Source organism: Eschrichtius robustus, chromosome 3 (assembly GCF_028021215.1).
Source record: "Eschrichtius robustus isolate mEscRob2 chromosome 3, mEscRob2.pri, whole genome shotgun sequence".
Lineage (NCBI taxonomy): Eukaryota > Metazoa > Chordata > Mammalia > Artiodactyla > Eschrichtiidae > Eschrichtius > Eschrichtius robustus.
This window is the reverse complement of record NC_090826.1, coordinates 117,978,084-117,991,873: the sequence shown is the minus strand read 5'-3', so window position 1 is coordinate 117,991,873 and position 13,790 is coordinate 117,978,084. Positions and strand designations below refer to the sequence as shown.

General features: G+C 48.9%; 1 protein-coding gene across 3 annotated transcripts; it reads left to right on the top strand.

Moving 5' to 3' along the window:
• The first annotated feature begins 7,317 nt into the window (after positions 1 to 7,317).
• Positions 7,318 to 13,767, top strand: B4GALT3 (beta-1,4-galactosyltransferase 3). 3 transcript variants are annotated; one of them, XM_068541137.1, is made up of 9 exons: positions 7,318 to 7,396; positions 8,223 to 8,368; positions 8,676 to 8,945; positions 9,106 to 9,380; positions 9,912 to 10,147; positions 11,106 to 11,296; positions 11,406 to 11,528; positions 12,752 to 12,856; positions 12,991 to 13,767. In XM_068541137.1, exons 4-9 carry the CDS (start codon positions 9,119 to 9,121, stop codon positions 13,262 to 13,264), a joined length of 1,191 nt encoding a protein of 396 aa, XP_068397238.1. In that variant the 5' UTR covers positions 7,318 to 7,396; positions 8,223 to 8,368; positions 8,676 to 8,945; positions 9,106 to 9,118; the 3' UTR covers positions 13,265 to 13,767. The 3 variants fall into 3 exon arrangements, with proteins under 3 accessions (XP_068397238.1, XP_068397235.1, XP_068397237.1); XM_068541134.1 differs by lacking the exon at positions 8,676 to 8,945; XM_068541136.1 differs by lacking the exon at positions 8,676 to 8,945 and having other exon boundaries at positions 7,380 to 7,396; positions 8,144 to 8,368.
• The last annotated feature ends 23 nt before the right edge of the window (positions 13,768 to 13,790 follow it).

The window sequence follows — 13,790 nt, the reverse complement described above, 5'->3', positions numbered from 1 at the left end:
ATGCCTAGCACTTGGTAAGTGCTCAACAAATGTCAGCTGCTGTCAGTTATTATTATCACCACCTTACTGTCCTCGGCTCCACTGTCCGTGGAGTCTGCAGTGCATTTGAAGGTGGCAAAGATCTGCATCAGTGGTGCCTGCCCTTGTCCCCAGGCCCAATTCCTTTGGTTGGCAGAGCCCTAGCCTGGATTCTGAAGGACTGTCAGAGAAAGGACAGTTCTGTCCCTGATCTCTGGAGGATCCCAACCACACGGAGGCGTAATAAACACTTGGCTACAAGCACAATTGACAAGAACACGAATGTGAAAGATAACTAGAACGACTACCGTCAAAACAAACAAGCGCTTAGTAATGAGAGTGCTAGTTGAGGGGGTTGTGGGGAGCTGTTATAGAACGAGCACTGGAGCGGGAGCCCATGGGTCTGAATCTAAGTTGGGGTTCAGCGTCTTCCTAGCTGGTAGTGGTGGGTAAGTCACGGATGCTGAGACTTAGGTTGCTCATGTGTGTAATGGGGCTAAAAAATACCTGTTCCCACAGGGTTGTTCTGAACAAATGTTACCATATTTTCAAAATAGTGAAGGCTGTACCCATGTGAGAAAATAGTGAAGGCTGCACCCATGTGAGAGGTTATCCTTATGACTACTGAGTGACTGGGACAGGGTCCCCAGAATCAACCAGTGTAAACCCAGCAGACTTCTTTGAAGATGTGGTGTTAGAATGGAATTTAATAAGAGGAGTTGGGGATAGTCAGGAGGGCAAAAAAAAAAGGCATGGAGAGGGAGCTGAGGTGAGGGGGAGCCAGGTGTTCAGTGGTGGCGGAAATCAGTTCTACTTTTCCTTCTGAGCAGGTGACTTTGCTTAAGGGAACAGGGTTGGGAAAGGGTGGCAGGTGGACCCTGCAAGAATTTATAGAGTCTTGCCTGGTAGTAGCAGGACTGCTAGGGATCGGAGAAGGGCTGAATGTGGAGGTGAGGGAGGAACTATAGGTAAAGAAGACCCTGAGGAGGGAGTGGAAGAGGGGGAAACGGGGGAACTAGGGGTGCTTCACTCTGCCGTAGTAGCTCTTAGCTGGGCTGCCCAATACTGCTCGGGATATAGTGCTGGGACTAGGGGATTAAGGCAAGCCATGGAGAGTGTAGCAGTTGTGTGCATCTGCTCACTGGGGCTGGGCTTCGCTGCTCAAGTTCTGTACGAGGTAGCGCCTTACACAGTGCCCTGGACTTTGTACCACCGAGCATGGCACTTACTCCCTTGGCAGCACTGGGAACAGGGCAGCCCCCTACTCTGCTCGGCTTCTTTTCTTCCGTATGCATGGCCCCCACTGCTGTGCTTGGGCCCAGGCCCTTCCTCCTGTCCTCCTACCAACCAGGCTAGAGGAGGGAGAAACAGGAGAGTGGGACAAGGCCAGAGCGATCTTCAACTATTTCATCTGATTAGCAAAATTGGACCACCAATAACATGTTTATAGACAGACCTTAATACTATGAGCTGATGGTACAATAAGCAGAGTTCTGTGCTAAGTAGATGTAAAGTACAAACGCAAACGATACACAAATAAAGATGCTCACTGCCATCTGGGGGAAGGTTCTGTACTATACCCCCACAAAGAGAAACATTGGATGGTACAAAGAACTGTACGATAAGGGCAAATTGACCTGTACAGAGATTGATGCCTGGGCTTAATGGGCTATGAGGGTTAAGGAGGGTGAGTCTTGGGCTGGACCTTGAGGAACAGGTAATCATGATAGCCCTTCTTACGTTTCTTTAGTGCCGACGGTAATAAATCACTTCTATCCATTATTTTAAGAGAAAGCCCTTTACTCACTGAGTAGGCTTCTGACTGCCATGAAGCAGTTTTTCCTGGAAAGTTACTGAGTTTAGAGGCTACCTGTGTGATTGGGTGGTGGTGGGGGGGGGGGCGGGGAGGCATACAGTGAAAGAGAAGAGAAGAGAGAGCTGCTCCTCAAAGAGAATTGATGGGTATCCTGGCCCTAAATCCCTAGCAAGGCCTCACCCCTTCCTGGAATGTTCTCGCCCATACCACCCTTCCCAGACCCAGGCTGTAGACTGCCTAATATCCTGATGTCAGGAGTGAACAAGTTCTTGCTATGGATGTGGGGAGGGCATACCTCCCTCAAAGAGCCAAGATGAGCTCTGACTCCTCAGTCGGCCCACTTATTGCCTTCATGGGCCTGAGCTGGGGTGTGGGTGTACAAGCAGGAGGAGAAACAGGAATAACAGGAAGGAAGAAGGCATGGAGACAGTTCAAGTATCTGGTCCTTAAGGGAAAAAGAATGGTGATGAGCTGGAGGAAGAAGACTAGGTGACTGCTGAGAGAGCCCCGTCCCTGCAGAAGTTCAAGGAGAGATGGACAACTATTTTATGGGATGGCAAGTGTGCCTGTGTGTTCAAGGTGGGGGAAGAGGTTGAAGCAATAACTGTGAGTTGGGCCAGTTTCTTTAAGTTCTTTCTGTCCCTGAGATTCTCGACTTCAGTGATTAGAGCGGAGGAAATCTGGGCATTTGTCCAACCCCTGTTTGTGTGGTGGGGGTGGGAGAGCCAGCATTCCTGAGGGGTGCCGTGGGAGCAACTACTCAGTTACATTTCTACTCCATCTCTGGCTCCACTTCTTTATAATCTCCATACGGTATTACAGTGTTTTGTTTTCTAAAATACCAGATTGATAGTAATTGACAAAACCAGCATCCCATTGGTCAGGACTTGTGGGGGAGGAAGGGGGAAGAAAGTAGAACTTAATGTGGTAACATTTTATTGGCTCAGAGTATGCTTCTGAACCAGTTGAACACCTTCCCCATTGACTGTCGCTGGGGGCAAGCTAAAATCATTGGCAGCAAGAGTAACCAGCTGACAGCTGTGGGAAACCACCAGTTCTAAAAATGCTCAGAAAGAGGCAGATGAGGGGAGGGGGGGAACAACAATACTGAACAACTTCCTCAGATAGGACCTTATATGGGGACAGGCCCAGAGAACTTAAGTAGCTTTAGTAGGAAGGAAAGGGAGGGGAGGAAGTATAGATTGAAGGCATCCCTCACAATCTTTGGGCAACCAATAACAGGCCCTACAAACCCAGTAATAAACAAATACACAAACAGTGACACACATTGACATACACATGTCCAACTCCATAGAGATACATTAGCACATTCTCTTGATAATGTAGATGCAAATAAGCATTGAGAAGCTGAAAATGTGAGAACTGGGGCCTGAAAATGGGTCAGAGAAAATATATTAATTGACCTAATTCCCCAGTGAGAATGAATTGTTCACCCCACTTATTTGTTCAATAAATAAGCCATTATGTTATAAACTAGAATCAAATCATTCTCTCACAGTGTCTGGAAAGGGCACAGATTTTTGGAGTCAGACTGAATCTAAGCTTTGCAAGAGCCAAGATGTAATGGCATGATCTTAAATTACTTGATCTCTGTGAGCCTCAGTTTCTTTATCTGCAAAATGGGTATATTACCACCTGCGTTATGGAGAGGTTGTCAGAACTTAAGAATATAATGATGTAAATGCTTGACCCTGTGTGTGGCTTCTAGTAAGTGTCAATACATGCTGATTCTCTTCCCCTCAAATCTCTTCCGTTCCCTGTTCCCTTCCCACTCCTGCATTAGCATGAGAAAATAAGTATACCAAGGAACTTTCTAGGTCAGATCTAAAATGGGCTATTTTGTAGAATTTGTGCCAAAAGTTCTAGGTTACTTTCAGGGGATAATAAAAAGGAAGACATGGTCTCTGTCCTCAGAGAGTTCATAGTCTGGTGGCTAAGACAGTCAGGTAAGACAAAGATTCCAGACCTGTGTGATAGGTGCCATGATAGAAGAGGGCCATAGAATATGGGGTCAAGGAAGTGTTCCTGGAGGAGGTGCCTGCCTCCCCTTCTGGAAGTAAGCTATAAGGGCTTTTGGAGAGTAGGGTAGTGGTGGAAGAAAAAAGAACTTCTGCTTGCTAGGTCAGCTCCCAGGCTTTGCTCTGTTATGCAAAATCAAAGTAAAGTGAACAGACTTGAAGCTGGTGGATAATTCTGTCAGCAACTGAGTCGAGTTGGAAGGCGTAGTTTTGGGGAGAAGCTACCATCTCGGTAGAAAATGTTAAGTGGGGGAGAGAGGATTTTAAAGACATTGAGCTGTGTATTAAAATGTGCTCCTGCTTCACTCTCCCCTCCCCCATGCCTCTGATGTTTCCTTGAGAAACTAAGTAGAGATTTAAATTATGTTAAATTCGTTTTTTTATTACTAGACTGGGTTTCTTCTGTTATGTTGTGTGTCATGACTGGGCCTCTAGGGGCCCCAGGATTTATTCAGAATACAGAAAGATAGGATGTTGTGGTGGAAACCAGCATATAAGAATTTAAGGTTTCAGAAACTAGCAATTCTCGGGGATGACTAAGCCCAGGATGTGGCCAGGGTGAAAAGGAGTAGAGATGAAGGTTCTTGAAAACGGAGCTTGCAAATGAATGTAGAGGAGTTATCAGAAGATGGTAGGTAGGAGGGATAAGAAGGTGAAGGTCAGTTTTACAAGAGTAGGACACCGTGGACGAGCAGAGGCTGAGGAAGGGTCCTCTAGAAGAACTACATTTCAATTTTCCGTATGTCTGTCTTTTCCACTACACAGTGAGATCTTTTAAAAAAAAATGAGGGCTTTTACTTGGCTCTTACTTGGTGCTCAAAATCAGATGTATTGAATATCTGCTGTCTGCTGGCCCTTTTCCATAATTCTCACTAATTATCACAAAACCACTTAAGATGGGTTCCCTGTGTGGATGAAACCCAGAGAGTGTATTGCTGAACATCACACAGCCAGTGGGTTTCAAAGCTGCCATTGTATTCAAATCCAGTATTATCTAATTCTGAGCCTCCATAGGCACCTCAAACTCATGAGTTCCAAAGTTTAACTTGTCATCTCCACTGTTTCCCCCAAATGTGCCTCTTCTAAGTTTTGTTTCTCATTAAATGTCGCCATCATCCACCCAGTGGTCCACATTAGAAATCTGGGAGTCGAGACCTCCCTGGTGGTCCAATGGTTAAGACTCTGCGGTCGCAATGCAGGGGGCCCAGGTTCTATCCCTGGTCAGGGAACTAGATCCCACATGCCACAACTAAGACCAGGCACAGCCAAATTAATCAATCAATCAATCAATCAATTAATTAATTAATTAATTTAAAAAAAGATATCCAGGAGTCCTCTTGGAGTCTTCTAACTCCCTGACTTGACACATCCAGCCAATCACCAAGTCCTATTTGCCTCCTAAAAGTTCTCAAAGGTGTCCTCTTCCTTCCAGTCCCACTGATATTACCTCGTTTTGCATGAGTTTCATCTCACTCCTGGATTGCTGTGGTAACCTCCTTAATAGGTCCCTGCTTCCAGTCTTGACCACTCCAATAATGCTCCACATTTCCACCGGAGTAAAATTCCTAGTTCTGATCGTAGCACTCTCTGTTTAGACCACTTTAAGGCTTTCTTCTTGCCCACAGGATAAAACTCAATCTCTTTTAATGTGGTTTATGGAGTCTTTCATTATCTGGCACCTATTTACCTCTTCAGTTTCCTCTTTCACCATTCCCCTGACTCTATCGTTTAGCCTATTGATCCATTTTTTAAATTTCCCCAACTCCCTAATTTCTTCCTCATTTCCAGACTTTTGCACTATGGTTTCCTGTGTCTAGAACACTATTCATCGGTTAAAAGATAATTTTCAGAAAAGGGTAAAATTATGACTCTCACACTGTTAAAGAAAAAATTATTCTGACACTTGTTAAAATGGTAAGAAAGACTTTATTCAGGACTACTGCAATAGGTGCCAAGCCTATCCCAATCAGAGAGAGATTGGGTTCAACTCTGCATACAGTTAAGGACAGGTGGATAGTTATAGCCAATAAGCAGAATGAGTCCGTAGATGGAAAATTACATCAAGAGTAGGGAGACTCTTGCTCAACCAACTTAGAATCCTTGCTAAGGGCAGGCCAGGGTGATCAGAAATTAAGGGTGAGGGGATTCTTGCTAAACTGACTTAGCAGGATTCTTGCTAAAAACGGCTACAGGCCCAAGGATGAGGTCTATTAGAAAAGAGGGCTCAGGGGAGCCTGTCTAAAATTTGGTCAAGGAGAGAGTTTTTGTCAATACACGTATAAAAATGAACACCTGTTAAACATTTATTTAACTCATAAGGAAACCAGCAGATGTTATAACTAGTTAAAAAAACAAAAAATCTAAAGAACAGACATTTACAGAACAGAAATACAGAAATATGAAAATGAGAGGCAAAATTGTTTTGTTTTGTTTTGTTTTTCCCACAATGCGGGGGGGAGGGGAGTCGGGGGTTAATCGAAACTCTCTCAGACAGGACAGAATTTGCATGTGGATCAGTTAACCTACACAGAATTGTAAGATAGCTCCATGGAGACGGAATCTTATGAAACAGAAGGACATGCTATAGAAAAGTCCTTCAGGTTTCCCATTAGCCATCACTTCTGCGAAACCTTTCCCAAACTTCAACTTGTGAATGAGGTGCAATTTTTAGGCTATCATATTTATCACACTATATTGTGTACAACTACCCTGTCCCCCTCCATCCCCACCCCGACCCCGCACAAAAGAAAATGAGCTTTTTGAGGCAGACACTGCGAGTTATTTAAGTTTCCTCAGTGTGATGATCTGCTTGTAAGGAGCACAGTATGCTAAGGGGGTAGTAGAAGCCACAAGATAAAACATATTGCATATTAATGAAGCGTCCATCTTACTCTTACATCTGGGGAAACACATTTTTCCATTAAAGCGGACGCTGCCCTTCCCTCCACACTCAACGTTTCCTTGTCTTATTAACCGTTTCTATTTCAAGGCCTGCGGGATACCTTGGGGATACAAAAATGTGCCAGAGCAGTCTGCAACGATGTACCCTGAGCAAGAAATAATTTTGATAATAAGTGGCACTAGGTTAAAGGGGGCGCCACTGACACACTCGGAAAGGGGCTCAGGTCAACTTGGGGCGAGAGTGAGGTCTTCCGACGCACCGGCCTCTCAGTACGTCTTGGCCCCGAGAAAGGTCCCGGTTTGACTTGCTGTTTTCACAAGTGTGAGGGGTGGGGGGTGAGGGGTGAGGGGTGGAATCCCGCTGGAAGTCGGTCCGGTGGGGATGAGCCCCCGCGCCTTCTCCCGAGGGATCGAGCCCCGAGCAGCCTGCGCGGTAGCTTCACCTGTGCCCCACAGGCCGCGCGGTGCTCAGACCCTGCGCTTCGCGGGGCGAGGGCGGCTCCACCCGAGGCCCCGCCCCGTGACGCGAGGCCACGCCCCCGCAGCTCCCGCTTCCAAGATGGCGGCAGCGGTTCCTGTCCGGCTGTCTGGGTGATGGTGACGACTGGCTGCAGAAGGTCAGGTGTGTGGGCTGGGGCTGGTGGGGTGAGAGGCACGGGAGAAAGGTTCGGGAAATTGGGAAGGTGAGAAGTTTTGGGTAAAGGCTGGAGACAGCCTTGAGCAGGGAGGGGGACGTAAGTGCAAGTACGGACAGAGGCCGGTGGGCTCACATCGCAAGGTAGAGCAAACGGAGGAGGAGATTGGGGTGGGATGAGGGTGCTCCGAAAGAACTGGGCTGTAACCCCCTGCAGAGCGCTGACCACGCCCCTCTAGGTGAGCTAGCCCAGGTACCTCTGACAGGTTCTGCCCAGCCCTCCCTCTCCCTATCTCATTTCACCAATAACCCCTGATCCCCACCTCCGATAGGACCGGGGAAAGGTAGAAAAAGGTAGGGGATGCTACCCCCATCCTATTCCCCGCCGCGCTCCGAGGTTGTTTGCATGCAGCTCCCAGGTGGTCACGCTCCCTGCACCTGCGGAGCTAGCTCCCAGAAACGTGAAGAACGGAAAGGAGCCAGTTTCCTCCGCCTCCCTGGGTTCTCTTGAGGCCACTCCACAGTCCTGTTAAGACTGCCTTCCCCCCTGGCGAAAGTAAGATCTCCAATAGCTTCCCAGTCCCCACTCTCCAAACAGGTTGGTCCTGCTGGGGTGGAGGATGGTTAAGTACAGAGTAAATCTGACACACTAGAGGGTTATGGGGGAGAGGCCAGGGACCTAGCATCTGCTGCTCCACCCCTTTTCTCTCCAACCACTTTCCCTCCCTTCCCCAGCTGGGAAACCGGCTTCACCCTGATCCTCGTCTCTGCCCCTCTGTGGGTGGCTGGCTATCCTTGACCACTTCTGTTTCAGCCGGTCCTAAGATTGCTGTTGGAGTGCTGGATGGAGCCTTTCTCTGTCCTCTGTGACATTTCCAATTTTTTATAATGCCTCACATCTCTGCTCCCCTGGGACCCCGTGGAGTCCCCATGATCCTGAAGAAGACAGCTTGAACCTAGGTGAGTCTATCTCTACCCCCTCTAAAATTGGAAGGGAGGTTCTCCAGAGAATGCTCTGAAATGGCCTTGGGACATGAATGATGTAAGCATTCTTGGGGACTGATAGTAGGTGATAGGAGTGGTTTGAGGGAGGGGTGGAGCAGACTGAAACTTGGGCTGGAAGTGACAGGTGGTAGGTCTGCTAGTGGTAGCATTCTTTTTTTTTTTTTTAAAGGTAACGTTTTCTTGTTTTTTTAAATTTTTATTTTATTTATTATTTATTTTTGGCTGTGTTGTGTCTTCGTTGCTGCACGCGGGCTTTCTCTAGTTGCGGCGAGCGGGGGCTACTCTTCGTTGCAGTGCACGGGCTTCTCATTGCAGTGGCTTCGCTCATTGTGGAGCACGGGCTCTAGGCGCGTGGGCTTCAGTAGTTGCGGCACGCGGGCTCAGTAGTTGTGGCTCACGGGCTCTAGAGCACAGGCTCAGTAGTTTTGGCACACAGGCTTAGTTGCTCCGTGGCATGTGGGATCTTCCCGGACCAGGGATCGAACCCGTGTCTCCTGCATTGGCCGGCGGATTCTTAACCACTGCGCCAGTGGTAGCATTCTATTTCTTTCCATACATCTGTGTGCTCCCTTCTGTGACTTTGTTCTTTTCCTCTTTACCCCTGGCACCACCTTCATCCCTGCCCAATGATCTCTTTCTGCTGGCTTGCTCTCTTCCTGCCTGCCCCAGCACTCTCCTCTCTCCCTCTCCAGACTACACCCCAGGATGCTACGGAGGCTGCTGGAGCGACCCTGCACTCTGGCCCTGCTTGTGGGCTCCCAGCTGGCTGTCATGATGTACCTGTCACTGGGGGGCTTCCGAAGCCTCAGCGCTCTATTTGGCCGAGAGCAGGAGCCGACATTTGACTACTCTCATCCCCATGATGTCTACAGTAACCTCAGTCACCTGCCTGGGGCCCCTGTTGCCCCAGGGGGCCCCCCAGCTCCTCAAGGTCTGCCCTACTGTCCAGAACGATCTCCTCTCTTAGGTGAGTGCAGAAGGAAGGCAGAAGTGAAGGCAAGGCCAAGGTGTGGGGACAGGGAGCCTTGGACAGGCATAGGATGGCAGGAGTGGGTCTTAGAACAGGAGGGTCACGTAACTGGAAGGGAGGCTGAGGTTGAGATAGAATGGACTCTAAATTTGGAGTTTCGACTGGGCTCTTGGGTTGAGCCACAACCCATTTATGGGCTCTTCTTGCCTCGGGCTAGGACTTGCTTCTTTTGTAGACGACTCCTAGTGTAGTGAGTTAGTTGGAAGTCCATCTGTTCTCTCCATCCCCTAACTGTAAGCTTCTAACCTTGTGAGGCAGGGGAGAGTTATGGAACCCTTAAATAAGAAGGTAGGCTAGGTAAGGAGCCTTCACCTTCCAAACTTTGCAAAGCTGTCCCAGTGATGGGGAACTCAAGGTTTTGTGAGATTTCTGAGCAAGCCCTTGGGGGAGCTGAGCCCCAGAATCAGACTGCCAGGGACAGTTCTTCTTGCCCTTCTAATCCCTGACCTTGCCATTCCCTCCCAACAGTGGGTCCCGTGTCCGTGTCCTTTAGCCCAGTGCCGTCACTGGCAGAGATTGTGGAGAGGAATCCCCGGGTGGAACGGGGGGGCCGGTACCGCCCTGCAGGGTGTGAGCCCCGGTCCCGAACAGCCATCATTGTGCCCCATCGCGCCCGGGAGCACCACCTGCGCCTGCTGCTCTACCACCTGCACCCGTTCCTGCAGCGCCAGCAGCTTGCTTATGGCATCTATGTCATCCACCAGGTACCCCCAATTCCCATACCCCTCTGATTTTCTTTCTTATAAGGAAGCCTCAAACAAATTCCACTCCACTCTCATATAATGGATCCCTGAAATAATTTTAAGAGGGTCAGACAAAAAAAAAAAAAAAAAAGAGGGTCAGACTGTTGAATGTGAGAAAGCAGGGGGCTTCCCTGGTGGCGCAGTGGTTAAGAATCCGCCTGCCAGTGCAGGGGACACAGGTTCGAGCCCTGTCCGGGAAGATCCCACATGCCACAGAGCAGCTAAGCCCGTGTGCCACAACTACTGAGCCTGCACTCTAGAGCCCACGAGCCACAACTACTGAGCCTGCGCGCCTAGAGCCCGTGCTCCGCAACAAGAGAAGCCACCACAACAAAGAGTAGTAGCCCCCGCTCGTCGCAACTAGAGAAAGCCTGCATGCAGCAACGAAGACCTAATGCAGCCCCCCCCAAAAAAAAAAAAAATATATATATATATACACACACACACACATATATATATATAAAAAGAAAGCAGCAGCTGGCACTGCTCTGCCAACGTGTTAGTCCCATACTTCTCCTTAAGGATATTCCCACTGTCCTATAATCTTCCATGATTTTTCCATTCTTGAATTTGGAAGTGGATAGATTTGGGCTAAAATTCTGGGTTCTGCCACTTGCTCCATATGTGACCTTGAGCAAGATACCCAACCTGCTAAAATGAGGCAAAGAGTGATAACTAATATACCACCTGTTCCACATGGTTGGTTTGTTGTCGGGATTAAATGCTAAATAGCAGCATGTAAGTGTCAGGCACATACTGATGCTCAAAAAATTTTTTGTTGAATGAAAAAACAAAGAAGTTGTCTTTCTCTTCATTTTCCTTGTCCCATATCCCACTTTGATTTCCCTCTTTTCACTTTTATGCTTCTTCTCCATTGCTACCTATAGACCTAGTTTGGTCCTCCGCCATTATCTTCCAGGCTGGAAATGGAACATTTAACAGGGCAAAGCTGCTGAATGTTGGGGTGCGGGAGGCCCTGCGTGATGAAGAATGGGACTGCTTGTTCTTGCATGATGTGGACCTCTTGCCAGAGAATGACCACAATCTGTATGTGTGCGACCACCGAGGACCCCGGCATGTTGCTGTTGCCATGAACAAGTTTGGATACAGGTAGAGGGCATGAGAGGGTACTGGAAGCAGGAATTCCACCACCCGGTGGAAGAAGGAGGGATGGCCCCCCCAGAAGACTTGTGGAATCCAAGGATCTTTCTCTCCCCAGCCTCCCGTACCCCCAGTACTTTGGAGGGGTCTCGGCGCTCACTCCTGACCAGTATCTGAAGATGAATGGCTTCCCCAATGAATACTGGGGCTGGGGTGGTGAGGATGATGACATTGCTACCAGGTCAGACTTCCTGCCACCACCTCCCTCCCTGACCCCAGCCTGGATCACTGTCCTCTGAGACCACCCCTAGCCATAGCCCTTTACCACTAACTTTTAGCTCCCTGGTCCTGCACTGTGCCCATTCCTCTCCCTTAGTCTTTTCAGTCCGGTCTACCCAGGTCAGGCTTTGCATGCTGCTCCCCATTCTGTTATCCTTCAGTCTCTTAGATCTGGTTAGTACTGTTCCTGGGAGAGAAGATAAGATCAGTAGGCTATAGTATCACAGGATTCCAGAGCTGGAAAGGGGCCTAGAGACAGTTTAGTCCTGCCTCTGCTAGGGTTGCATCCAAACCACACTTCCTTTCAGGGCTGGGAGAGGAGAGGCTCAGCTCCACACAGCCCAGAACCACTTTTTTTTTTTTTTTTTTTTTCTTTCTTTTTAAAAAAAGCCTGTGCCATTGGCATGATGCCAACTTATTTTTAGCATGTGAAACATTTTGACCTTCAGCCTCAGCTGACCCAATTTCCTATCTGTCATTTGACTATTTGGGCTTGATATGCTGGACCCATTGCTTCTCCTCCCCCTTTGTCCTCTGGGATGACATCTCTATGAATTCTTGTCTTCTGTATGTGTGTAAAGCACCCAGCAATTTCTAAATGTATGTATTCTTTCAGTACCTTCCCAGGCTATCTTCACTTCTTGCTTCTGTGTGTCAGAGTGGGAGTTTCTTTCCAGGTCCTGATGACTTGGTTCCACTATTTTCTTAATGTGGGTGGGGGGCAGGGGGTGTGGCAGAGCTGAGGCGGCTCAGCTACTCATCTAAGTAAGAACTGCTGAGCTTGGGTCTGTGACTCCCAGTCTTGCCCTCCCTTTTTGAGAAAATGGGTCCTCTCCCGGTCCTTTCCAGACTGCAGGGGCAGCTCCTGGGAGCCGTTTAGGAAACAAAGGTGGGAGGTGCAAATCTACCTCTGCCAATTGTTTAAAGCCCCCAGGGTGCCTGGCAGTAGGCCCTGAGGATCTGGATACATCCAAGCTTTTACATTCTCTTCAGCCATTTCCTTCTTTCTGTTTGACTTTCTCTCCCCTTCCAGTACTTGGCACTTTTTTTGCCTAGTTAGTAATAGCTGTTCTTTGTGTAAAGAAACGTGCAATTCCGTCCTTGCTAGCCTTAGCTCTTCTTGCTCACCTGTCAGCAGCTTTCTTCCGCTCTGGACCCTCCACGTTGCCCTCACTTTTCCCATAGGGTACGCCTGGCTGGGATGAAGATCTCTCGGCCCCCCACATCTGTGGGACACTATAAGATGGTGAAGCACCGAGGAGATAAGGGCAATGAGGAAAATCCCCACAGGTAGGATGGGAGGGCCGCCTGGGAATTATTACTGGATCCTCAGGATTCTGCACCCTAGCCAGGCAGTTCCTGAAGGTTCCTAGATTCCTGGCTGTTCCTTTCCAGGTCTTAAGTCTCCAATCTCTAATCCTCAGATTTGACCTCCTGGTCCGAACCCGGAATTCCTGGACTCAAGATGGGATGAACTCACTGACATACCGATTGCTGGCTCGAGAGCTGGGCCCTCTCTATACCAACATCACAGCAGACATTGGAACTGACCCTCGGGGTCCTCAGACTCCCTCTGGTCCCCGTTACCCACCTGGTTCCTCCCAGGCCTTCCGTCAGGAGATGCTGCAGCGCCGGCCCCCAGCCGGGCCCGACCCTCTGCCTGCTGCCAACCACACAGCTCCCCATGGTTCACACTGACTCCTCCTTAATCATGAAACTGAATCCGAAGAGTTGTATTCTCCCCACCCTCAGCTCCTCACTGCTCTTAGAGGGAATGTGGGGGAAATGAACTCTACTGCCGTGCTGGGGGCAGGGGCCTCTCCTCACTGCTGGACTGGAGCTGGGCTCCTCTAGCCCTGGGGGTCCCTCTTTCTAGGGTCACCAGCCAGGGCTTATGACTGTGAATCCTTGATGTCATGATTTTCTGTGATGACTCCTAGGTGTCCCCTGCCCACGGGGTAAGAGCAGGGCTGGACCCCAAATCCCTTCCTCTTCCATGGAGAGAAGAGTGATCTGACTTTTCCCGGGACCTCTGTGAATATTTATTCTATTTATGGTTCCCAGGAAGTGTGTTTGAAGGAAGCCCCTCCCAGGGTACTTTCTGCCAGTGTTGGAGTAGCTCCCTCTTCTGGACCTTGCTCAGGGGGCTGGGATTTTGATATATTTTCTAATAAAGGACTTTGTCTTGCCTCTGCTCCTGCTTTCTGTATCCTAAGCATCCTTT

Excerpts from the sequence above, each read along its gene's own strand:
- B4GALT3 (XM_068541134.1), top strand. The coding sequence starts at position 9,119 with ATGCTACGGAGGCTGCTGGAGCGACCCTGCACTCTGGCCCTGCTTGTG. Across the intron at positions 10,148-11,105 it reads GCATCTATGTCATCCACCAG|GCTGGAAATGGAACATTTAA; the intron begins GTACCCCCAATT and ends ATTATCTTCCAG. Across the intron at positions 11,297-11,405 it reads ATGAACAAGTTTGGATACAG|CCTCCCGTACCCCCAGTACT; the intron begins GTAGAGGGCATG and ends TTCTCTCCCCAG.